This window comes from Bombyx mandarina, chromosome 19 (assembly GCF_030267445.1).
Source record: "Bombyx mandarina strain Sakado chromosome 19, ASM3026744v2".
In the NCBI taxonomy this organism is placed as follows: domain Eukaryota; kingdom Metazoa; phylum Arthropoda; class Insecta; order Lepidoptera; family Bombycidae; genus Bombyx; species Bombyx mandarina.
The window spans coordinates 8,012,535-8,039,497 of record NC_143225.1 but is presented as its reverse complement, the minus strand read 5'-3'; the positions used below and the strand labels follow the sequence as shown (position 1 = coordinate 8,039,497).

General features: G+C 36.4%; 1 protein-coding gene across 2 annotated transcripts in view; it reads right to left on the bottom strand.

The window, feature by feature from the left end:
- Window positions 1–2,989: 2,989 nt before the first annotated feature.
- Window positions 2,990–26,963, bottom strand: part of hop (tyrosine-protein kinase hopscotch) — a 35,241-nt gene continuing 11,267 nt past the window's right edge. The window contains exons 5-22 of one of the 2 annotated variants that reach the window (XM_028176599.2): window positions 26,692–26,846; window positions 26,245–26,337; window positions 24,153–24,272; window positions 23,580–23,728; window positions 22,582–22,716; window positions 21,654–21,781; window positions 21,016–21,152; window positions 20,317–20,514; window positions 19,165–19,315; window positions 18,605–18,743; window positions 17,494–17,568; window positions 16,801–16,913; window positions 16,326–16,556; window positions 14,989–15,141; window positions 14,033–14,206; window positions 6,224–6,396; window positions 4,828–4,977; window positions 2,990–3,156 (exon numbers count right to left, since the gene is read on the bottom strand). In XM_028176599.2, the coding sequence (XP_028032400.2) occupies window positions 3,018–3,156; window positions 4,828–4,977; window positions 6,224–6,396; window positions 14,033–14,206; window positions 14,989–15,141; window positions 16,326–16,556; window positions 16,801–16,913; window positions 17,494–17,568; window positions 18,605–18,743; window positions 19,165–19,315; window positions 20,317–20,514; window positions 21,016–21,152; window positions 21,654–21,781; window positions 22,582–22,716; window positions 23,580–23,728; window positions 24,153–24,272; window positions 26,245–26,337; window positions 26,692–26,846 (2,613 nt within the window). In that variant the 3' untranslated portion in view covers window positions 2,990–3,017. The remainder of the gene's footprint in view (window positions 3,157–4,827; window positions 4,978–6,223; window positions 6,397–14,032; window positions 14,207–14,988; window positions 15,142–16,325; window positions 16,557–16,800; window positions 16,914–17,493; window positions 17,569–18,604; window positions 18,744–19,164; window positions 19,316–20,316; window positions 20,515–21,015; window positions 21,153–21,653; window positions 21,782–22,581; window positions 22,717–23,579; window positions 23,729–24,152; window positions 24,273–26,244; window positions 26,338–26,691; window positions 26,847–26,963) is intronic. The other variant, XM_028176605.2, reaches the window with a different exon arrangement.

Below are 26,963 nucleotides of genomic sequence, written 5' to 3'. Positions count from 1 at the left end.
ACGTATTTTCAAATAAATCAATATTCCAAATTAATAGCCTTTTTACGAAATCTTTTTTTATCCCTTCTATACAAATAGCCGAAATACTTGCAATCGAATATGAATAAAAGGTGAAACATGTTTTTCCATCGCTAAAAAATCTATTAGGGCCAGGTCAACCGATATAACATCACTTAATTTTAAGGACGGTTTTTAGTTACACAAGTTAATAATATTGGACAAAATCTTCTCGTGTATATGATTCTGTTACATTTTGTAGCTGTAAAAAAAAGTTTCCTTGCGAAGATTCATACATTCGTTTTAAGCATTTGCTAATCATCAACCAAAATACCAAGTCCTTCGCGTACTTTTTACTTTAAGTTTACCAAGCATTCAGCAAAGTCGATGCTTAACCAAATCACAAACTTTTAAACGAGGTTATATAACATTCTTAGGACAAAATTTTTTAATTCTAACCAAATCATTTCCGTCCCACATTTCTACTAAGGCCCACTTACACTTGTAGCACCCTCAAACGCATACAGTCTTAATCACATCACCCATGTTTCTATCACTTTAAAATACAAATAACAAATAAAAAAAATATAATTTCAAACATCTATGAAACAATCACACGACCATAGACAATAACACTATTCCTTAAAAAAAACTTTTAAAAGTCTAAAATATTTGTCGCAAAAGTAAATCGCATATAATTGATATAAATATAATTATAATGCAATTACATTTAATCTTATAATTTTAAAAGCTGTTTGTTTTATTCTTTACGTAATTGTTTAATATTCATAACATCTTTGGTTCTATAGTCCAACAATGGGATTAACCATTCTATGAAATTAAAGTCACTTTTTTTCCTACAGTACATAACGATGAGCTTTAGAGTTTCAAAAGACAATCGGACGCCAAGAAACAAAAAGATCTAAAGTTAATAACGCTAATTAAATTAAAAAACTTTATTCAATTATTATTTGTCTCTAAAGATTTTACAAAAAATCTAATAATTCAAACATTCGTTTTTCATCTAGCCATTGTGCGTGTGTATGCTTAAGCCTGTTTATTTTGGCCCCAGATGACGTCACCGTGTTCTGCTCTATTTTGAAAAGTCTGCGCGGAAATTTGCAAATATAAGGGAAAGTCCCGTTCCATATTTCATGTTAGAACAAAAATTCAATAGTGTCAAGAGAACTTCAAGTTACATTTACGGATTCCACATGTTTTATGAGTACTACTAATAGTACAAAAGTACACGCACACAAATGTAAAATTTACATCTGACCTTCTTATAAATTTACTTTAATATTTCTGTTATGTAGTTGCATTTAATTCTTCTTCCAATTCGATGTTTTTTTTCGATCGTATTATTACGACGCGGAGGTTTCATTTCCGGGAAAATGGCTTATGGACCGAAGAATGATATAGGTTTTTTATTTAATCCAAAATATGCATATCGTTTTAGAATTATACATGAAAATTGAATGCGAGGCAGAACCGATTTAATATAAATTGATCATTTTGTTCTCTAGCGACACACTTTTCTCGTTAGATACCTATGAATAGTCAAACAGCTCACAAGAATATTTTCTTAAGTATTTTCCTTAAACTAAAATTGACTTCGAAACGTATCGAACTATGATATCGGCAAGTTTAACCGTCGCTTATTTAAAATAAAATAAAAACATATAAACAATAAAACGTATATCGGTAAAAAAATGACAATAAAAATTAAAACTATAATTAAATTGATTGCACAAAACTAAAATAATAATAATAAGTTCTAAAATAAGACCATAAATAAAACATTTCGGCAAAAATATGAGTAATAATAAAATAAAATAAAAAAATTACAAAACATATCTCATTTATACGCTAAAGGCAAATGCTTCAAGGAACCACAAACAAATAAAAAAAATCAAATCGGATAGTTTGTGCAAATAATTATTACGTAGAAAATAATTAATTTAACTTTGCATGCCGACACAAATACATTCACCTATGATCGAAGACCACACGTGCTAATTAGACTCTTAAAACTAGTTTTGTCTAAAGCTCATAACTGGTAATTGACAGTTAATAAGATCATTGTTCAAATGTGATATACAAATATTTAAGTGATTCAAACCAGTTAAAACTGTAGATGTCATTTCAAAAGTCTTATTACTAAGTCAAAATTTATTTTGAAATTTGATAGTTTTTAAAACATGCTTTTTGCTACGCTGAGTTTTGGATCGTTCGATACGCCAGGTGAATTTAGAACATAATAGAATAGAATAAACAGTAAACATAAATAACCTTTAGAAATCTTTTTGAAAACCAATCTTCAAGTTCTAAACTGTATAAGATGTGTAGATTATTTAATTTATTATATCATTGATATTTCAAACAACAATTATCAAGGTAAAGAAGAACGTTAAAAAAATTGAAAAAATATTTATATATACAATAATATTTAAACCATAAATATTAGATTCGTTAATAATGAGGTATTATGTATTAAACCTGTCTCTTACGTATTCATTAAATGCATTGTCATCTAAATTTCATCCAAAAAGGATTTGTCAGGGTTTTTAAAATTAAAGCGCCATCTTTACATCACAAGAGGAACTAACAGGACTAAACAGGTATTACGTTCAAAGACAATACCTTGATGCTTCATATTTGAGTCGACTATTATCAAAGCCGGCAATCTGACTTTTGGACAATGATTGGTAAATCAGAAAAACGAATTATTGACTTTGTATTCCATTGGCAGTCACAAAACTCTTCTGAACGACATCTTAGATAAATAACAGGTTAACTATTAACCTTTATTTAATGCAGGTTTTGAACCGTATTCTTTGAAGGAGACGATTATATTCAAATCAATCTGTATTGTCATATCAATAAAATTTTTTTTGTTCAAATGCACAGATTGCCACCTTTGATAATAGACGACTCATTTGTTCATTGATTTAATCAAATTTCTGACCGTATTTTAACTCTTCATTATTCATTTTGCACTACCATCCAAAATACGAATATTACTGGTATTCCGCTATGAATCTCTTGCACGTGTGTATTAGGTCAATAAACCTTGGCCGTAAATTCGGATCGAGAGCCCAACACTCCTTCATGAGGTACCTGAATATCTCAGAGGGACATTCTTCGGGTATTTGAAAACTGAAAAATAAAACAAAATTATTAGTATATTTGAGTCGTCTATTATCAAAGGTGGCAATCTGTGCATTTGGACAAAAAAATGTTATTGATATGTCAATACAGATTGATTTGAATATAATCGTCTCCTTCAAAGAATACGGTTCAAAACCTGCATTAAATAAAGGTTAATACTTAACCTGTTATTTATCTAAGATGTCGTTCAGAAGAGTTTTGTGACTGCCAATGGAATACAAAGTCAATAATTCGTTTTTCTGATTTACCAATAATTGTCCAAAAGTCACATTGCCGGCTTTGATACTAGTCGACTCATTTAAAGTAAAAAACAACAAGATATAATGCTATGCGATGATAAAGACGTACATGTACAGTAAGTGAAAGTTACAAAAGTATTTATTCTCTTGCGTTTGTATTTATTTTTATCGCATCTAGTTTCAAATCACAACGTCACTTAAGAAATGTTCACCTCAAAATAAATATGACGTGATGAATCAATCAAAAGTTTCACTTTAATGACCCAAATTCACGTGTGTCAGAACACTATGAATTAAAAAAAAACCCAAAGAACTCCGAAATGTCTTTAGGAAACATCGAATCGTAACTGAATTCCTTGACACCGGGCTCACATACTATTGATTATAACTTATACTATAGCTATCTCGTTTATGTCATTGGCAATAATTTGTTGGAGAAATTTGTTTATATTGTCGTTATTAAGTTATACACAGTCGTACTCAAATATCTATATATATTAATACGTGAAGCAAAAACTTTGTAACCCTTTTTACGAAAATTGCGCGGGCGGAGGATTATGAATTTTTCCACACTTAAAGTTTATGTAGAGAAAGAGTACAGAATACAATTTTTTTTTCAAATTGTGCATAAAAATACTTTAAATCAAGAAAAAAAACCATTACACACCCTACCATGTAGTTGACACACATACGCATATACCTTTAGTTTATTGTTAAAGTCTGTGGTCAAATTGAGAATTGATTAATATTGTTTGTCTTTAATATTATTAATCTATAGTTTAGCCTTGGCGAAATTTGTTATTATCGCGGTCTATGATAGTATTTGACAATGGACCCCTAATAATGTTTAAACTTATAATTTAAATTAATTATAGTCGAATTTCGACTACTGGGCGACCACTAGTATTAAGTAAGCGCCAAAAACCATTACAACGCCGCAAAACAAAGGACAATATACGCACGTATATACAATATTTGAAGTCGTCGTGGCCTAAAGGATAAGACGTCCGGTGCATACGTATCGAGCGATGCAACAGTACTTACTAATGAAATATGTACTTAACAAATGTTCACAATTAACTTCCATGGTGAAAGAATAACATCGTGTAATAAAAATCAAACCCCCAAAATTATAACTTGCGCAATTACTGGTGGTAGGACCTCTTGTGAGTCCGCGCGGGTAGGTACCACCGCCCTGCCTATTTCTGCCGTGAAGCAGTAACGCGTTTCGGTTTAAAAGGCGTGGTAGCCGTTGTAACTATACTGATAGAACTTATATCTCAAGATGGGTGGCGCATTTACGTTTTAGATGTCTATGGGCTCCAGTAACCACTTAACGCCCGGTGGACTGTGAGCTCGTCCACTCATCTAAGCAATAAAAAAAACCCATGTATGTAAAAGTCATAACATGATTCCTCACCACGACGCTCTTTCTCTCGGCCGATCTACGTCGAACTTAGGAACTTCTTGTCTGGCACGTGTAAATATTTCCCAGGCGGTTACACCGTACGACCACACGTCGCTTTTGGTCGAGAAGTGCCACGGCTCGACGGCCGACTCGGGTGCGTACCTGGAATATTCCAGAAACTTAAAATACATCTATCTACATATATTTCATCTCAAAGACGTCCACAGCCGGACATAGGCTCATAGACAACACAACCGATCTAGGGTATTCCCGCAACCCCCGATACGCGGTCGCCACTCGAGAACTTTTTTTAACCCCAACAGCGATCTGTTCTACGAGCAATAATAATAATTACAGGACATAATAATATTTAATAATGGAATAAAAAAATTTTTGGTTGTTAATAAATGAGTTATCAGCTTATCTGATGTTTAATAATTACTGAAGCCCCTAAGATATCACAATGCGAACACCGTTGATTTTTATCCGATTTCCTATTTCCACGCAGAATGGTACTGCGCGCGGTATTAATATTGACAGAATATTATTACCTTGTAAAGTTGTTGTAGTTTTATTTTTCCAAATGGAAAGGCAAAGGTATCACACCATACAGCCTAGTCTTTTATAGATTTTTTTTATGAAATATGATATTATGAAATGAAATGAAGCTGATTAATTTAATATGAAACATAGCATGGCATGAAATGAATTGAAATGAGATGAGATGATAATTATGATATGGGTATTTTTATGAAAAATTATGAAATGGAGTGAAATGAAGAATTTGAGACATTAATCAACTGGGATGAAATTAAATTAAATGAAATGAGATGATATGGGATGAAATATAATCTCAGTAAAATGGTGGTCGTTTATTGAGATTTTTTCAATTGACTTTTTGGAGGATCCCGAGAAGTTACGTCGAACGGCTTTGTTTCATTTTCCCACATTCGTGCACTTTCACAGATATTAAACAGTTAATAAACCACCATTATTACACATTTAAACCCGAAGAAACACTAAATAGACAAAATAAAACAAATCACACAACTTCAATCCTCGCGTTCCCGCCAAAAAGTCTACCTTGTAAATAATGATAATATAATGAACTAGGTAAACTTTTTTTTTTATTGCCTTGTAGGCAGACGGGCATACGGCCCACCTGATGGTGAGTGGTTACCGTCGCCCATGGACTTCAGCAATGCCAGGGGCAGAGCCAAGCCGCTGCCTACCGACAGCTGAACTGACTACAAACTGAAACTACAAAATCGAGAATAAGACAAAAAAAACGTTTTACTGAGTGCACCATAAGATTTATAATGGCACGAATGAATTGAATAAAACAACCATGAATATGACTATATACGAATTAATTATGTAAAGCATAATTATATTCATACGAACTCACCAGTTAATTGGTAACAGTCTTTCAGTCTTAAGTCTGTACGTGTTTTCTTCTTTAGGAATGATTCTGGCCAAACCGAAGTCGGATATCTTAACGTGATATTTGTTCACCACTAGAATGTTCCGCGTCGCCAAATCCCGATGCACCACGTTCTTGGCGGACACGTGGTCCATACCCTACAAATACATTGCGCGCACACATTACACACATTGTATTCCATTGACGCATAACTAGAGAAGCTTCCCATAGACACAGCCCACTGAGTTTCTCGCCGGATCTTCTCAGTGGGTCGCGTTTCCGATTCGATGGTAGATTCTGCGAAGGACTGCTTTTGCCAGGGTCAGCGTTAGTAACACTCCGGTTTGAGGCCTATGAGTTCACCTACACGTCAAGGAGAAGCAAAAATGGCCTCTCAAGGCCATCAGCATAGATAGGAAAAAAAGAGAAGTTTCTCTCAACATCAAAAACTTCAGGACTATCGCTAAAATTATAAAAATACTCATATAAAGAAATGACCCGGGCGCCACCTACGAAATAATAATAATAAACCATTTATTGCCTTTCATACAAATTTAGAGTATTGCAGGTAAATGAATAAATAAGAAATGGTGTGTGTGCAATTTGGTGCACGTGAAAGAAGTGAAACTTCTTTTGCGGTGTGTAGTATTGTGGTTTTCTTTATTTTTCATCCTTAAATCAAATTTATCTTGTAATAAGGAATGCTGTGTATAAGAGAAACGACCTAGCTCACTTGTCCTTTCCCTTTTTCTACGGTCGAGTGGTTCGCGAGAGACGCTCTGTCTCTTTTCTCACTCTCGCTCTTCCTAAATTGTATCTTTTCTCTCTAGCCGTAACGATCTGTTGCGAGTTAAATTTTACTCTCAACGCGCCTAAAGAAGTTTCACTTCACAAATGGGTAAGGAGGTGGCTCAGCTGATGCTGTTTAAAGCGGATTCATTGAACAGCACCGAATTTAAGACTAAGTGTGTGTGAACAGAATTAAAACCTGACACAAACTACAATAAAAATACGTAAGTGTACTTTAACGAGCTTTAATGAGGACAAAATTACAACTCAATTTGACAAACAATACGCGGACGCATTGTAGACAAATGAGTCGTCTATTATCAAAGGTGGCAATCTGTGCATTTGGACAAGAAAATGTTATTGATATGTCAATACAGATTGATTTGAATATAATCGTCTGTTTTGAATTTAGATGTTTGGGACTGGAAAAAGGATAAGTTTTAGGACTCACTCTGTATTTCGTTGATGCACTATTATATTTTCTCACTGGCGAGAGTTATATGTGCTGATTGATCAACAAATCACAATTTTATTGTTTTTGCACCGGCACCGTGTTATAGTTTTTTTTTTTTTTTACACACTTCGCGCCATTTTCATACGCGCATAGTTTTTCTTGTAGTGTCAACAGATGGCGTGGATAGGGGATTGAGGAAGGAATAAGGAAAAGGAAGTCCCAACATTTCCCCCCACTTGAAATCATTGGAGGATTTCAAAAGATTTTAATAAGATAATAAGCTGTGGTAACTAAGGTACCTAGTGAATTAGAGATAATAATATGGTAAGAATAAAGTAATAATTAAGATAAAAATAATAATTATGTGAATAAATAAACTATTATATTAAATTAGATAATAGTATAAAGTAAATTATAAAGGTTACAAGTTTTCGTGAATTGGCAAAGGACACAACTTTGTAACTGGTCGGCGCAGCAGACCGTGAGCTGTTTGGACAGTGACAACCCGTACTACGCCATCAGAACCGGGATGAATTATGCTAATTCTGCCGATACGCCATTCCAACGGTGGAAGGTTTTGATCCACGATCATAACTATATCTCCCAGCTTAACGTTACCGTGTTGTTTAAACCATTTAGCGCGTTGCTGTAATGTATGAAGATAATCCAAATGCCAGACACGCCAAAAACGTTGAGTTAGCTTTTGTAACATCTGCCATCTAGAACGAACTGACATTTGTATATCAGCAAGGAGAGGCTCGGGTAAGCTCACTAGAGGGCTCCCTGTCAAGAAATGCCCAGGTGTCAATACGTCTACCTCGTTAGGGTCAGAAGATACCGAAATTAATGGTCGTGAATTGAGAATAGCTTCGATTTTGGTAAGAATTGTTGTTAGCTCTTCAAAGGTTAATATTTGACTTCCGATTACCCGTTTCAGGTGATACTTCATCGATTTTACCCCACTTTCAAATATACCTCCAAAATGACTTCCGGTTGGAGGGTTTAGTTTCCATTGGATTCCTCGGTTTATCAAAATAGACTCAACTTCAAGATTCTTACTTAGCATTAATTGATGCATCTCGCTAAGATAGCGTTTAGCACCCACGAAATTCGAACCACAGTCCGAAATAATAGTACTACATAAACCACGACGGGATACAAACCTATCTAGAGCAGCAATAAAGGCCGAGGTGGAGAGCTCAGTTACCAATTCAATGTGAATTGCCTTAACCGCTAGACAGACAAATATACAGGCATAAGTTTTATATGTTTTGGCATTTCGTCTGCGACTTTCTTTCACGATAAAAGGTCCTGCAAAGTCGACACCTATATTTTGAAAGCAACGAGCTGCTTGAACTCGGATAGAGGGAAGATCACCCATTACAGGTTGAAGGGGTATAGGATTTACTTTGAAACAGGTGACGCATTTTGAAAGCCGCGATCTAATAAGATTACGAATACCTAGGATCCAAAATTTTCTTTGAATTAAAGATTGTAACGCACGAGGTCCACAGTGTAGAAATAAACGATGGTAATAATCAATAATAATCAGAGAAAAATGGGAGGTTTTTGGCAACAATAACGGATTTATAGCTGATTGTGGCAAGTTTGCATTTTTTAATCGTCCCCCCACTCGTAACAGACCCCGTTGATCTAGAATTGGCGCTAACTTTATTATAGTGCGAGAACAAGATTTTCCACTTTTAATGGCACTAATTTCGCTAGCGAATGTAAGAGATTGAACATGTTTTACAATGGTAAAGAGAGAGTCTTCTAGTTCTGTAAAAGTTAAAAAAGATTTGATACGTTTTTCTGGCGGACGAGTTGCGTTTGCAATAAAACGTCGACACCAGGCAAAGATGCGTTGTAGCCTCAACAATGAAGAGTACTTCTCAATTAACTGAGTTAGAATACTATTGTTAGAAGATTCCAAAAGAACATGGCACAAGAAGCTGGATTTTACTTCGGCTAATTCCTTTAAATAAGGTAATTTTTCAGACACCGGCCATGTAGAAGAATTCGAGATTATCCATTTGGGTCCTGTCCACCAAGTGGAACAAGCCACAAGCTGAGAGCAGGTAAGACCACGACTGCAGTAATCTGCTGGATTATCATACGTTGGCACATGATACCAATTTTCGACAGACAAATTATCTAACAGCTTCACGACACGGTGTGCAACGAAAGTTTTAAGACGATGAGGTGCTGTTTGCAGCCATGATAGTACAGTCGAGCTATCAGTGAATGCCCATATCTTTGAAATTGTTATGTTTGAGGTTTGAGTTTCATTTAGTAAATTACTAATATGCTTCAATATTTTTGCTAGTAATACAGCACTACATAGCTCCAATCGGTTGACAGTAAGAACTTTTAATGGAGCTACTTTAGATTTTGCAATAAGCAAGTGAGATGTAATTTCAGTGTCGGTAGTGATACGTAAGTACACAGAACAACCATAAGCCTTGGTAGATCCATCACAAAAACCTACAAGTTCGTATGATTTTGAATGAGGAAGTACAATTAGTCGAGGAATTTTAATATCCTTCAGATAGTGAAACTCAGATGTAAATAGATGCCACTGAGACAACATATCTGACGGTACAGTTTCATCCCAGTCAAGCTGAAGGCGCCATAGTTCTTGTAAGGTAAGCTTAGCTATTAGAACCATTGGGGCCAACCATCCGAGTGGATCATAAATTCTGGCGACGTTTGATAGAATAGCACGTTTTGTATTCCCTGGAGCGAGTTCTGATAAAGCATAAGTGAAGTTATCATCAGCTGGATCCCATTGGACTCCAAGAATCTTGATACTTTGTTTTTGTTTTTCATCACAAAATGTTTTTGGAACTTGACAATGTTCCGTTGGTATCTGGGTGAGGAATTCGGGTGAGTTGCTACTCCATTTACGTAATTCGAACTTAGCACGCGCTAACATTTGTATTAACTCTTCTCTATGTTTCAGTGCAGTTTCAATACATGTAGCACCAACGGTGATGTCATCCATGAAAGTATCATGACGAAGACTAGCAGCAGCTAAGGGCCACTCTTTTTCGTAGTCAGAGGCTAATTGATGCAGAGTACGTATTGCCAGATAAGGGGAACTCGTAACCCCGTAGGTTACCGTTTTCAGCTCATACTCAGTTACAGGATCAGAAGGAGAATCGCGCCAAAGTATATGCTGCCATCTTCGGTCTTCTGGCCTGAGTTCGATGTTTCGATACATCTTACTGATGTCGGCAGTAAAAACAACAGCATGCAACCGAAATTTTGTAAGTATATCTCCTATATCGTTTTGAAGTTTTGGACCAGTATATACAAGATCGTTAAGAGATTTGCCATTGGTAGTTTTGGCGCTAGCATTGAATACAACCCTAAGTTTAGTCGTTGTACTTTCCGGGCGAATGACACAATGATGAGGAATTATATACTGCCCGATTTTATTCGAGTCACCGCTAAGCTCCATATGCCCTAACAACTTGTATTCGCGCATAAAGGCGGTGTACTCTTTTTTCAACTCTAAGTTTCGATCAAGGCGTCGTTCTAGGTTAACGAGCCGAGAGAAAGATTGGTTGAAAGAATCGCCTAGTTGACTGATAGGTTCTTTGAGAAGCATAGGTACAACATATTTGCCGTCGGGATTACGATACGTTAGATTTGAGTACATTTGTTCACATTTAATATCTTCAGGGTTTAAAATAACCTGATTTGGAGGTTCTTCGATCTCCCAGAATCGCTTGAGTCCCTCGTCCAGAGAACGTGTGGATGCTAAGAGAGAAGATATTGTTGGCGGAGGTAAATGGTTTGTATCAATTTTACCGGTAATGACCCAACCAAATACGCTGTGTAAAGCTACCGGTAGATCATGACTGGGCTGAACGCGTTGACCGTCATAAATACTATGGAACAGTTCTGCGCCGAGTAGTAAATCTACATTTGATGGTTTATCAAAATTCTCATCAGCGAGGACCAGATGTTTAAAAGATTCACGAAGATTACTAGGTAAGTTTGTAGCAGGCATTTTACTCGTTATAGTATTTACTACGATAGGATTAATGTTGAAATGAGGATTTTCTGAAGTACGAGAAAGTACAGTGCCTGAAGTAACTCCAGTCACGTGATGTACAGCATTTTGACCTAGACCAACTACGGTTAATGGACAGCGACGTAATGGTAAGCCCAAACGTTGACAACATGACTTGGTAATGAAACAATCTTGAGCACCACTATCAATCAACGCACGTACAAGAAATGATTGATTAGTACTGCGAAGATGACGAACGCGAACTACACAAGTACCCAAAAGAACCACCGAGCGACTGTAGCCCACATACGCATTAGTGGAGGCTGCAGTGCTAGACTCGAAGGTGGGATTACGCGTGATCTCGTCCGGGCGTACGTCAACTGTGACCATGCCACTCACAGCTGTATTGACCTCATGGAGAAGCGTATGATGTCGTTGTCCGCAAGTAGAACAATTTAATTTTGAATAACATTTGTTAATGTTATGATTTTGGCGTAAACAGTTTTTACATAAAGATTTTGATGTCACTAAATTAAGCCGGTCTTGTATGCCTAAAGCTTGAAATTTAGGACACTTATATAGATTATGTTGTTGTTCACAACAGCTACACGGTGCGCCGGTGTTGACACTTGAAGATATATTTGAATTAACGGGCAATGATGTTGATTTCAAATAAGGTTTTTTAGAAAAACATTCATTGCGAGGTGCACTCTTATAATTTGTGAGTTGTTTATTAGTTTGTTGTATACGTACAACAGATGACGAGCTTGGTTCACTAACCTCTAGTAATTTAACATAGTTTTGTAAAAAAGTTAGTAAGTCGTTTATAGTAGGTAGGTTATTTGAATTTTCCTGTAACTGTGATTCAAATCTTTTAAGAGTGTCACTGTCTAAAGTACGGGATGCCAAATAGAATAATATAAATTCACCAAGATTGGGAATGTTTATTGCCTTGAGGGCATTGACACTTTCATATAATAAATTATTTAATGTCAATAAATCATTAATGTTAGAACTTTTCAATTGCTGAAATTGTATAATTTTGTCTAAATAAGATGTAGCTAATAACCTTTTATTTTCAAATCGACCCACTAGTGCGTCGAAAACTATTTGATAATTATCAGATGTAACAGGTACCCCTTTGGCAATCGATAAAGCAGCACCCGATAGACACGATATTAAATAATGAAATTTCTCAATTGCTGTAATATTTTCATTCTCGTGTACAAGCGATGTAAATGTATCATAAAAAGTCCGCCATTGCTCAATTCTACCATCAAACTTGATTAAATTAATTTTTGGTAAACGTACTTGCTGACCAAACGGCTTGGGTGAGACGTAATGCGACGCGGGTGCGCCGGCGTTGCCGGGGTCGGCATTAGACGCTTCCGATATCGCGTAATAAATGTCGTCAAATGCCTTAACAACTTGCATATCGATTTTGTCTTTAGGATTAATTTCAAGTTTTAACGCATTTATTTGATTAGTTAGATCTAAATATTCTTGCCGTAAAACATCTAGACGTTTGTATCGAACATTGAATTGAGATAATTTTGACGAATCTGATGCAATTTGTTGTGATAAGTTATAAAGTATTTGTATGTCCTTAAAAACATATTCACGCTGACTTGTTAGGAGTTTTAATTTGAGTTCTGACATTATAGAATACGTAAATTATAGTAACAATACAAATTTTAATATAATTTGAATCTGAATACAAAAATTATGTTTCAAATGAATGCTATTTTTACAACCGATAAATTTTTTGAACTACCTACGTCACTCGAGATTTATAAAAAATATATTGTTATTTTATGCTTTAAATAGTAAAATAATATTATAAATTATAGTTATATTGTTATTAGGATAAGATTAAAGCGAAATGAAATGTAGAACTAGAGTTTTCTAACGAATATGCCCCTAGTTACCATAGGTTATTCGCGCTCGAAACGGACCACTAAATATGTTTTGAATTTAGATGTTTGGGACTGGAAAAAGGATAAGTTTTAGGACTCACTCTGTATTTCGTTGATGCACTATTATATTTTCTCACTGGCGAGAGTTATATGTGCTGATTGATCAACAAATCACAATTTTATTGTTTTTGCACCGGCACCGTGTTTTAGTTTTTTTTTTTTTTTACACACTTCGCGCCATTTTCATACGCGCATAGTTTTTCTTGTAGTGTCAACAGATGGCGTGGATAGGGGATTGAGGAAGGAATAAGGAAAAGGAAGTCCCAACATCGTCTCCTTCAAAGAATACGGTTCAAAACCTGCACTAAATAAAGGTTAATACTTAACCTGTTATTTATCTAAGATGTCGTTCAGAAGAGTTTTGTGACTGCCAATGGAATACAAAGTCAATAATTCGTTTTTCTGATTTACCAATAATCGTCCAAAAGTCACATTGCCGGCTTTGATAATAGTCGACTCAAATACACGTTTAATTTTATAGCATATATTTATTCTTCTTCCCATACACCATTTTTTTTGTTTGTTTCTGAACTATATCATTGTCTATTACTCACCGTTGCTATGTCCTTACAATATTTGAGCAGATGCGATATCCTAAGCTTTTCGCCTTGGAATTTGAGGTAGTAGTTAAGCGAACCTTCTTCCAGATACTCCATGACTATTAGAACTTCCGGTCCCTGGTCCCAAGCATAGCCCAGTATCTCTACTATGTTAATGTGTTGTAATGACTGTTGAAAAAACAAGAACAAAATTAAATCGAAATCGTCATTTATGAGGCTCTTTTTTTATTGCAATAGACAGACAGAGATATATAGATAGGCGAGGCACACGGTCCCCGTGTTGTTGGGTGGTCGCCGGTACGTAATCAGTTAAGTGAACCATAAATTGTCCACCTCTACATTTGATGTCGATATATCATAAACTATTTCAATACGAAGAAGCTTATAGCATCATATTTTATTTATTACATTAAAATCAATGTTACCAACCCATAGGTCATTCATTCCTAGTCAGGAGTATTGGATATTGAATTAAAAATTATTTAATCTATACTAATATTATAAAGAAGAAAGATTTGTTTGTTTGTATTGCATAGGCTCCGAAACTACTGAACCGATTTGAAAAATTCTTTCACTGTTTGGAAGCTCCACTATTCCCGAGTGACATAGGCAATAATCTTTTTTTTTTAATTAGGGTGCTTTACTAAAACTCCAATAATAATGTAACCCACGGTGTAAAAAAATTACCTAAAATATTCTTTACATCGCGTGCCCTGCAAAAACTATTAATGATAGAATAAAATAATGTACTACGACTTTGTAGAACACATTATTATTTACAAAAAAATTCGCGACAGCATATGTCGCAATAAGTGTTCTTTTTATTAAAAAAAAAACGTCAAATATCGTTGAAATTTGTGTTAAATACCCGAGCGGAGCCGGAGCGGGCCGCTAGTATTTAAATATTTGTAAAAAAAAACTTTGACGCCCTCCCTGTCCTACATGCATACCTTCATAATCTCCAATTCGTTTTTGAAGTCTTCATAAAGCGTCCCGTTCCTTTCGGAGGCTTGTCGGGTTAATTTCTTAATCGCCACTTCTTTTCTGTGAGATTCTTGATTGTCACGCTCCATCCAACCTTTGAATACGTGACCGTAATTTCCCTGCGGGAATATGAAACACGTTTAATTTAGAAAGGGTTACTTGAACACGAGTCATCTATATATTAATACGTGAAGCAAAAACTTTGTACCACTTTTAACGAAAATTGCGCGAACAGAGGAGTACGAAATTTCCCACAGTTACAGAGAATATAGAGGAGGAGTGCAGAATGTTTTTTTTTTTTTATGATGGATAAAAAATACATTAAATCAGTCAATAAAAACATTACACACAATACCATGTATTTGACACATATGCATGCATACTATTTGTTTATTACCAAACTTTTCTTATTGCTTATAGTCGATGATCAAATTGAGAATAGAGTAATATTGTTTGTCTTTATTAATATTTGTAGTCTTGACGAGATCTGTGATTATAGAAGTAAGTCTTTGACAACAGAATCATAATAATGTACAAACTTATAATTTCAATTTATTATAGTCCAATTTCGACTACCAGGGACCACTAGTTATAATTGAAAATTTGATTATTACTTTCGTTTTTTTTATTTCGAAAATAAAATAATCGTATTATAACAAATATTGATCTGTTGTTGATAAAGAACAGATTCGTGAATAAAGAGATCATAAAAATGATGTTCACAAACATCGCTTAAAAAGCGGTAAACCTCAATATCACATTGAGCAACCTTTACCAACACTGAACGTACTCTTGAACAATGCTACGACTAACGCTGTGCCACACTTCCTCCGCGATTTTTTTTTATTGCATAGGTGGTTGGACGAGCTCACAGCCCACCTGGTGTTAAGTGGTTACTGAAGCCCATAGACATCTACAACGTAAATGCGCCACCCACCTTGATATAAGTTCTAAGATCTCAAGTATAGTTACAACGGCTGCCCCACCCTTCAAACCGAAACGCATTACTGCTTCACGGCAGAAATAGGCAGAGTGGTGGTACCTACCCGCGCGGACTCACAAGAGGTCCTCTACCACCAATAATTACGCAAATTATAATTTTGCGGGTTCGATTTTTATTACATGATGTTATTCCTTCACCGTGGAAGTCAATCGTAAACATTCGTTGAGTACGTATTTCATTAGAAAAATTGGTACCCCCCGCCTGAGATCCGAACACCGGTGCATCGCTCAACACGTATGCACCAGACGTCTTATCCTTTAGGCCACGACGACTTCAAAGCGATAAACGAAATCGACCTACGCTTCCGATCTTCTTGGTCAAGGTGACGAGGTAGGTCTTCCCCTGCGAGACGATGGACTCCATGAGCCTGGGGGAGGCCCAGGCGTCGCAGTCGTGCAGCGCGTCGTCGAGCCCCAGCGTGGCGGCGCCGCCCGCGCTGCTCGTGCTGCGCGCCGACGACATCTCGTTGGGGAGCCCGTACATCAGGGCCGCCATGCTGTCTAGCGAATTCGAACTTTTGTTGTCTGCGAACTGAGAACATAATTGATTATCGAATTTCTATTGGTCAAGGGATTCTAACTTCTCCCTACAAGTTCTATTACACATCTAACTTTACTCTTTTTTTATTACTTCTGATTTGTTTTGGGTTCTACTCTAATTATATTTGGTTATAAACCAAGGGCCTATCGGTCTTTAATGTCAATTTAATGACTGCATCATATCGATTTTTAAAGCACATTTTTAATATTATTTAAATAATGAGATTTCTACTTACGGGATTGTCATACTGATCAGACATAGTGCCATTCATAGAGGGAACGCTGTTGTCTGATATAAGAGATTTGTTGCTTCCCGCGTCACTCAGTTCGCTCGGAATAAAACGATCACCTAGAAAAAATGGTTATGAAACATTTTTGGATACAATTTGTATTAAAAAAAACGCCTTATAAGAGTTGAAATTTTTGTACAGTTCAATAACATGCTATTTAAATTATATGGAAGTCCATTCATTTTACTGTTAACGAAAATAATCTACATAAGAGTAAGTAAAGTCAAAATAGTTCAATATCACAACTGATATCCGAAAGAAAAAAAAAACTTTCTTTCTTTCTATAAAATAAAAGTGACAATTTTGACGTAAAGATTAAATTAATCTTGCAGTATGGTTGAATTTCATTCATAGGCCGATCACTTATATATTTGTATTTAGACTAGGTCCGGGCGTACATTTTCCGGCAGCAATTGTTGGGTCAGTTTCTGAATGGAAAGCATTTTAAGCACTCACATATTCTAAAATGTACTAAGCCCGATGGATTGTCGAACACTAGAAGATCGTTCATCTTTTTCTAGCAATCGAATGTTAGAGAGAGATAAACTAAACAATATGCACCCAAACTATATGAAGGACATATACTCCGGTTTCATGATTTTAAAAAGTTTAAAAAGTTAGCACCGCACTAATACTCACTCGACACAGTTTCTGCGTGCTCTATGTGATCAAGAGATATCTTAGGTTCTTCATATTGATGTACAGGAACATATTCTGAAATTCCAATTAAAACAACTTACTACACTTAATCATCAGAGTAGCATCATAATCATTATCATCATAAACAGTCCTGTATAGCTCCAATATCTGGGCGCCGGCATCTCCTCAAACACGCCAATAAGTTCGGTATTCATACACAGTACAGTATATATTGTTTTGCTTTAGTTTAATCATTTCCAAACTGGTCTGTATTCCTAGAGACTGAAATTCGATAACATCTTTTTTTTTATTGCTTAATTGGGTGGACGAGCTCACAGCCCACCTGGTGTTAAGTGGTTACTGAAGCCCATAGACATCTACAACATAAATGCCTCCACCCACCTCGAGGTATGAGTTCTAAGGTCTCAGTATAGTTGACATGATATTAATTAGCAGTCTCGACTAATTTATAATATCGGCTACACTACCCATCAAAATTTGATATGCATGTTGGAGTTCAGACAATGTGGAGGAAGCCGGCATCACGGGCGATATGTAGTCTAATCACGTAAGTAATAATAATAATAGTAATTGCATTTATTTACTCCACAATACAAATACAAATAAATTTTCAATTAATATGACATAAAAATTCTAATTCTAAACAATATTACAATATATTATACTGTGGTGGGGGTAAACATCATACAACGCAAGATAATTGGCAGATGCCTGAATCTCGCTTACGACATTTTCAAGATAAGCCTGCATATATACAAGTTCCGAACAACAACATTCGGACCGTCGGTCTACCGAGCAAATATCACCCGATCGGTGGAAGATCTTCCCTTTGTCGTTCAGACTATCACACACAATACTAACACAGCCGGTCATCGTTCTCGTCGAACCCGTCGTTTTCGACGAGGGGCTCGACGAGTAAATTAACCCTCAGACACAGCCCACTGAGTTTCTTGCTGGGGTTCGTGTTAGCAACGTCATTAGGTTTGAGCCCTGTGAGCTCACGTACTAGTTAAGGCGACGCTGATATAACTTCTCAAGGCTATCAGCTTAGGTAGGAAAAAAAACACTAACACAGTAGAGATAAAAGTACCTCTATACAGCATGTGGTTCATGTCCCGCATGATCTCTTGCGGACGGAGCGGGTCGGCGTGCCAGCACTGCCGCACCAGCGCCCACACCTCCGCCGGGCACCGGACCGGCCGCAGCAGGCGGTCGCCCATCTCGTAGCTCTGAAAACAAGAACCGATTTCAACAAAAAAAACAAAAAGATGTGTGATCACCTGAAGCGAAGCGGAAGAAGCGAATTGAGAATTTTAAAGTGTTCTAAGTGATAAATACAGTTTTAAGTTGTACTTTGGTAGAACATTTGTTTATCCCGAACCCCAGCGCGTAACAATAGTAACACGATTGCGCTGTTCCCATCTTAGAAATACTTAAGATTAAATTAGACTAATAAAAAATTTCAGTTATTTGTTTAATAAAAATAGTATTTGTGATTTATAGTTTACAAGTATATTACTAAATCCATTCCTTGAAATCAAGAGGTGAGAAGATTTTTCAAACAAAATTTACATTTAACTGTCATAATGCCCATTAAAACGCAGGCTCCTTCCACTCTTCTATACACCGTTGCATTATTTGAGTACTTACCCTAACTGTCAAAACGGGGTTGGTTTCAGTTGGCAATTGTCCGTACGAGAATACTTCCCAGAGCGTTGTAGCGAAAGCCCAAATGTCTCCAATTACCGATCTCTTCGCTAAGTTCATGTCTGCGAAAAATTCTACAGGCATCCAATGTACACTAAAAAAAAATAGAAATTTACACGTTAATCAAATTATTTACAAGGAAATTTACATTATGCTGAATTTACACCTAAATTCAAACATTTATAAATCTAAATAATAGGTACTCTTCACTTTAGATTATGAGTTGAAGAAGCCAAGGCTAATTTTTTTATATCTCGAAAGTAAAGAAAACTCAAAAACTACGGCTATCCGTGGTTATACTAAAAGTTACTGAAAAGCTTCAATTTTAGCACAGCGTCTTGCCTTTATAAGCAACAAAATTACGTAACGTCCTCTTCGAAAAAAAAATTAATTGAAGGGATCTTTCAAAAGGAAAATCCAGCCTTATTGTTTTACAATCAAGACACACTGATTTATTTATTTCATTAATTGTACCATTTTTTTTCCTACCTATGCTGATAGTCTTGAGAGGCTACTTCAGCTTCGCCCTAACGTGTGTAGGTGAGCTCACGGGGCTCAAACCGGGAGTGTTGCTAACAATGGCCCTAGTAAGAGCAGTGCTTCAGAGAATCTACCACCGGATCGGAAACGCGACCCACTGAGAAGATCCGGCGAGAAACTCAGTGGGCTGTGTCGATGGGTTAATTCGCTCGTCGAGCCCTTCGTCGCAAGCGACGAGTTCGACCAGGACGGTGACCGGTGCTTGTGGTGCTTAAAAGCACCGTTAATGAATCGGGATTGTACCAACAAAGTTATTAATTCAAAAAAACAGAAAATGGACAAGAAGGTACCTCAATGATGGGTACAAACAACAGTGAATTTCATTAAATACATCTTGAAATTAAAAATAAGAATAATTAAAATATTAGCATAAAAAATTATATTAAAATCTAGACTAATACGATTTCACTGAAGTAACTATATTCTAAAACAATTGATCTAAGTTTAAAAAAATCTTTTTTTTATAAAGCTTTTTATATATAAAACCTTTTTTTTTATAAAACATTTCTACACCGTGTATGGGTAAGAACAAAATCAACTGTTCCTGTAACTCACTCCTGCTGCGTGTATTGTCTCAGAGTGGGGCCGGAGAGTTTGACTTGAATACGGTCGGCGTCGAGCACGGCCAGCAGCAGCTTCCGGCACCTGATGTAGCCGTGCACCACGCCCGCCTCCGACAGGTCCCACAGCGCCCTCGCCAGACCAGCAGCTACCTTCTTTAAGTGCAGTGGCGTTATACGGTCGCCGTTTTCTCTACAAAAAAAAAGGATTATTTACCGTAATTTGAAATTCGAAATTGCTTAGATAGGTGGACGAGCCCACCTGGTGTTCAGTTATTACTGAAACCCATAGACATCTACAACGTAAATGCGCCACCCACGTTCAGATATAAGTTCTAAGGTCTCAAGTATAGTTACAACGGCTGCCCCACCCTTCAAACCGAAACGCATTACTGCTTCATGGCAGAAATAGGCGAGGCGGAGGTACCTACTCGTGCGGACTCGAGAGGTATTGAAGTCGTCATGGCCTAAAGGATGAGACGTCCGGTGCATTCGTGTTGAGCGACGCTACTGTACCGATGTTCGAATCCCGCAGGCAGGTAACCACTTTTTTCAAATGAAACAACCCTACTTTAAGACAAATTTATAAATTATTTCATATTGTCATGGAATAAAATCGTTTAATAAAAAATCCTTAAAAATAAAACCAACAATGGTCTCAACATTTCAATCAGTAAAAGAAACGGTAAATTACCTCAGATAATCATCAAACGGTCCGTAGGGTAGATATTCCAATACCATTGCTGTCGGGGAACTCAAAGTCACTCCATACAGCCTAACTATAGAACTAGACTGTATGCACGCCCATTTGCTTGCGAGATCTACAAAGTCCTGGAGAATAAATAAATAAAATAGAATCGAAATTTTAATATTCAGCTGTTGATTTTTTTAAAAGGTTTTTATGACCTGGTACCTATGACCTTTAGATCATGTCTTATTTTAATTTATATTCGTATATTTATGAAAAATGATGTTATGGAGTGAAATGAAATGAAGATGATTAATTTGAGACATTAATCTACTGGGATGAAATTAAATGAGATGATATGGGATGATATATAATCTCAGTAAAAAAATGTTCATTTACTAAGATTTTTTCAGTGGACTTTTTGGAGGATCCCGAGAAGCTACGTCCAGCGGCTTTGTTTCATTTTCGCATATTTGTGCACTTTCACAGATATTAAACAGTTAATAAACCACCATTATTACACATTTAAACCTGAAGAAACACTTAATAACAAAATAAAACAAATCACATAACTTCACTCCTCGCGTTCCCGCCAAAAAGTCCACAGCTGTTGAAGTAGCTTGGCACAGATATATAAAACTAACCTTTAAATAGTCATTGGCCCTCTCCCGTTGCAGTGTCTTGAACGCAACTAACAATTTCTTAGTCTCATCTAGCCTCCATAGCGCTTTGAATGTCGCCGTTATATTTTCTGAGCCCGTTTTCTCGGAGCCTATTAAAAGAAAACAAAACTTTAAAGGTGTCTCTCGAAAACATACACTCTTAGCTTACTACTAGTAGCGTGAATCTTATGAAAGTCGTTGGTACGAGATCGGCCACGTACCATTAATATTTTTAGGTTTTTAAATATTACTGTTGTGAGTACGTAACATAAAAATTCGATAGACAGCGATTTGTATGATCCTGACATTGCTGATGTCCATGAGCGTCTGTAACCACTCACCATCAGGTATGCAGATTGTTTAACTACAAAGACAATAAAAAAAGAGTGCTCATTGTTTTTTGTTACAATAAGAGTGGCAAACAGTCTCAGAAAGCTAATAATAGTAATGGCTACAATGGTAGATAAGTAGATAATATATCGGTATTAAGTGTTGTGCAATGGCTTATCCTATACTATATTATATAGCTTATACCTATACTTACTTAATACCTGTACCTTAATACTTAGTACCCATACATAATATTACTTATTACCTATATATTATCTGTTACAAATACCATTGCGCACAACACTAAAGCAAAATATTGAAGTTTCAAATGTATTAAATTATGTAACTCTTGAAAACGAAACGCATTACTGCTTAGATATAGGCAGGGCGGTACCAACCCTACGTCATGGGATCACAACTAGTCCTACCACTTATGCAGTTTTGATAAGGTACCAAATTCAATCCCAATTAGCAATGTCTGTCCTAATTGGTGACGTGATCGATGGTTGCGTTTAGATACGGACTATGTCTATAACCAGACAAATAAAAATAAATAATATGTTCGCTCATGTTTGTTTACCTGTATACAATAAAATGTCTTTGTTAGGCAAGCACCTGGGACTCTTGTTGTCCCTCAGAATCTCCTGTAATTCTGCCTGGTCGATGCGGACACCCCTCTTCACCGGTTCCCCGCACAAAAGCAACTGAGATTTGTCTATAAAATTTGAAATATGTATGAGTTATTGATTGAATCCTTTTAGATCTTATTAATGACAGATATAAATGAACAAATGCATTTATTAAAAGAATATTATTTTATTATTTAGTGTCCGCTAAAATTTGGGAGTAGGCAGCGGCTTGGCTCTGCTCCTGGCATTGCTGAAGTCCATGGGCGACGTTAACCACTAACCATCAGGTGGGCCGTAAGCTCGTTTGCCTACAAAGGCAATTTAAAAAAAAAAAAAAAGGTAGGTAGGTATGCTCGACAATAGTAACATGAGGAAATCAGAAGCTTTGTAGAAGTTGCATTTCCTTCATATTTGAAGTCATACGTGAACATGTTACATGCATATTTATTAAGAAAAAAGTGAGACTGTAAACATGGCAATGGACACTTCAGAATCTACGAGACTGATACTCCAACCTTGGGATATAAAGGCAAATCTTCTGTTGTTGTTTTTAAAGAAAAAAAAAACTATTCACAGTACTATGTTAATCTATACTAATATTATAAAGAGGAAAGATTTGTTTGTTTGTTTGTTTCGAATAGGCTCCGAAACTACTGGACCAATTTGAAAAATTCTTTTTCCATTAGAAGCCGACATTGTCCCTGATGAACATAGGGTACTTTTTAAAAAAAAATATATATTTTATTTTTTTGTTTTAATGTGTGTTTTAATGTTTCCGAAGCGAAGCGAGGGCGGGTCGCTAGTTACACAAATAATAGTATTCAATGTTGCCCGTTGACACTGACATTTTATAAACCCGCTGCATCCGTTCACGTCCTATTCTAATATAAATTACTAGTGAGAACCCTGAAAATAAAATGTAGCGTTTTTCTAAAATATAAAATCTCACCATACTCAGAGGGAGGTATGCATTCGTTGAGGTATATTCTTCCTTCGGGATTTTGATGGCAACTGACCAAGCGCTCAATGCTAAAGTACTCTTCAGTGCTGAATATGTAGCAGTGACCTTTGAATTCTATTCTGTACGTTTCTGTTGTGCTACAATCAAATTACAGCAAAGTATACATTGTTATGCCCCAAAATTATAAACAGATTTTTTTTATTAAAGGTAAGTGTAAAATAGGCGGACTTAAGACTTCAAGTGATCTATTCTGGGGTTTTGCCTACCTATATTCAGCTCAGCCCGACATCAAAATTTGTTCGTAAAAAGTTAGTAATTAAAAATTAGTCTTAATCTAAGCGACAATACACATTTGGGACAAAACACAAGGTCGTATGACTCCAAATTACGATTCCTTGAACTATGGAAATCAGAGACTGATATTTTCATTTATTTATATGCATATATGTATTTTAAACATCCAGACAAAAAAATAATGTTTGGTCAAAGCGGGAGTCCTACCGACGACTCTCGACACAACAGCAGTTAAGAGAGTTAACGCAAAATCAGTCTAATTATTACCTTGTTTTCGTACAAACGTCCAAATAATACACGTTATATTCGTCCTGGCATTGCCTCAGTATATAACACCCGTGTTTCTTTCCGCGTTTCTCCTCCAACTTCCGATACGAGAAAGCACCGCTGCACAACAAAACATTATTCCACTAACGCGATTTCTACTAGGCTGCACTAAAAGTATCGGGAATGGAATATTTCCACTGTTCCTGTCATATTAAAATCTTTTTAATTGAAAACTCCTTGGTTTTAAAAATCGAATACCATTTATTTATTTAAAAAAAGATTCTCGGTCTTGTCACGAGGTTTTGTCAAACTTGTTTAGTCGTTGAGAAAATGGAATTGACTCGAGAAAATTCAAGAGCGATGATTTATTATGACTTTCGAAGTGGTTTAACACAAAAACAGTGTGTTGACCGGATGATTTCTGCATTTGGTGATGAAGCCCCATCCAAAACCACAATTTATCGCTGGTTTGCTGAGTTTCAACGTGGACGTGTCAAGCTGATCCCCGTCAAGGTCGTCCAAAAACTGCAGTCACCCAAGAAAACGTTGATGATGTGCGTAAGCTGATTGAGGAAGATCGACATGTGACATACCGCGACATTCAGGCAACTTTAGACATTGGCATGAGTCAAATACAAATAATCTTGCATGAACAATTAGGTGTAAAAAAGTTGTTTTCCCGGTGGATACCGCATTCGCTCTGTGAAGAGCAAAAAGCGGCTCGCGTTACTTGGTGCGTCAGAACTCTCGAAAGATTCCACGCAGGATCCTCAAATGCTGTATACAACATTGTATCAGGTGACGAATCCTGGATATACGCGTACGAACCCGAAACAAAAAACCAGTCACGAGTTTGGGTGTTCGAAAATGAGTTAAAGCCAACAAAAATTGTTCGTTCACGGAGTGTTGCAAAAAAATGGTGGCCACGTTTGTCTCCAAAACCGGCCATGTTACGACTATTCCTCTTGAGGGACAAACAACGGTTAATGCAGAATGGTATGCTAGCATTTGTTTGCCATAGGTCGTTTCTGAACTCCGTAAAGAGAACTGCAACCGCCGCATCATCCTCCATCACGACAATGCGAGTTCTCACACCGCGCACAGAACAAAAGAGTTTTTAGAACAAGAAAACATAGAATTATTAGACCATCCGCCGTACAGCCCCGACCTAAGCCCTAATGATTTCTATACTTTCCCTAAAATAAAGAATAAATTGCGTGGACAGAGATTTTCATCACCTGAAGAAGCTGTGGACGCCTACAAAACGGCCATTTTGGAGACCCCAACTTCCGAATGGAATGGTTGCTTCAATGATTGGTTCCATCGTATGGAAAAATGTGTCAAATTTCGCGGAGAATACATCGAAAAGCAATAAATACATTTTTAAATAGTAATGTTGTGTCACTTCGTTAATTCCCGAAATTTTCAGTGCCGCCCTCGTAATTGACTATCTTCATTCTTTACTCTATGTTTTAGCATACCAATAATCAAAATGTAGATAGTATAGTATAGTAGTAGATATAGCAATTTCCTAAGGTTCTCAAGTAATATTTATTATAACTACAGTAAAAGTTCCTTATTCAAACTTCCTTAGCAACCCAATTCCTATATTCGTCGCTAAGGATTTCTTTATTCAAGGATCTCATCGATACATCGGTACATACTCATTGATAAAAAAGGATTCCAATATGTAGGTATCCCAACCGAATACGCATCCTACGAGCCCTTTGTAAACGCGTCATCAAATGGTCTAATAAAAAACAGTAGTAAAATAGACCTTATTACAACTACTTAAAGTTTGTTTTTATTTTGTCACCTAGAAACGTATCCTCTATAATCGCATATGTAAATTACGATGCCATAAGCATGGTTTCTGTATTTGCCGCATACTTACTCAGAATATATACCCCGCGAAAAATGAGCTTTTACAGAATTAAAAAAAATGGTATACACATATTTTTCAAAGTCAAAAATCAAGTTGAATTGATATAACAATAATATTGATTGTGAAGGAATCACAATGAATTAATGATATGTCATTTAAGTATGTAAAGAATTTCAAAATATTTTCTAGAGCTCTAAAACAACCTACCCAACAGGTCCATGACATTTGATCCTTTGCAATTCTTTAAGTGAAGGCGTCTCATCGTCTTTCGAGAGATTGAATGTCCATTTTACGGTCAACCTATAAATAAATATTAATTTACTAAAGATTTCATATTGTGAATTAATAAAAAAACCCAACAGAAATGTGCCAGGTAGGGGAGGAAAGTCCTCGAATGAAGGCCACGGATGGGTACCAGGAGCGTGGGGCGTCCTCCAACCAGGTGGACCGACGACTTAGTGCGCACGGCGGGAAGTCGTTGGATGCGGAAGGCGGAGGACCGCGTTCTGTGGAAGGCATTGGGGAAGGCCTATGTCCAGCAGTGGGCAGATAAAGGCTGATGATGATGATGATAATGATGATGATGAACAGAAATGTCGAATAGTTCGATTAACGAATTAGCAATGGTATTTATCACTACAAACATAAACATACCTATAATATCCATCACAGACAGAAATAAAAGACGAAAGCTGATCCTCGGACTTGAACTTGAGAAACACAGGAGTGCCTCTTCTTGACACTTCCACTGAACTATCACCGTTCCTTGTCAGATATATTAACTCCTCGACGGAGCACACATAGAACCACTGCAATAATTCAATATCATTCAAATATGAAGGTTTTATTCTGTCAATATTTTTTTTGCTTATATATTTAGTTAGCATTTTCAGACAGTTTTTGCAAAGTATTTACCAGAATAAACC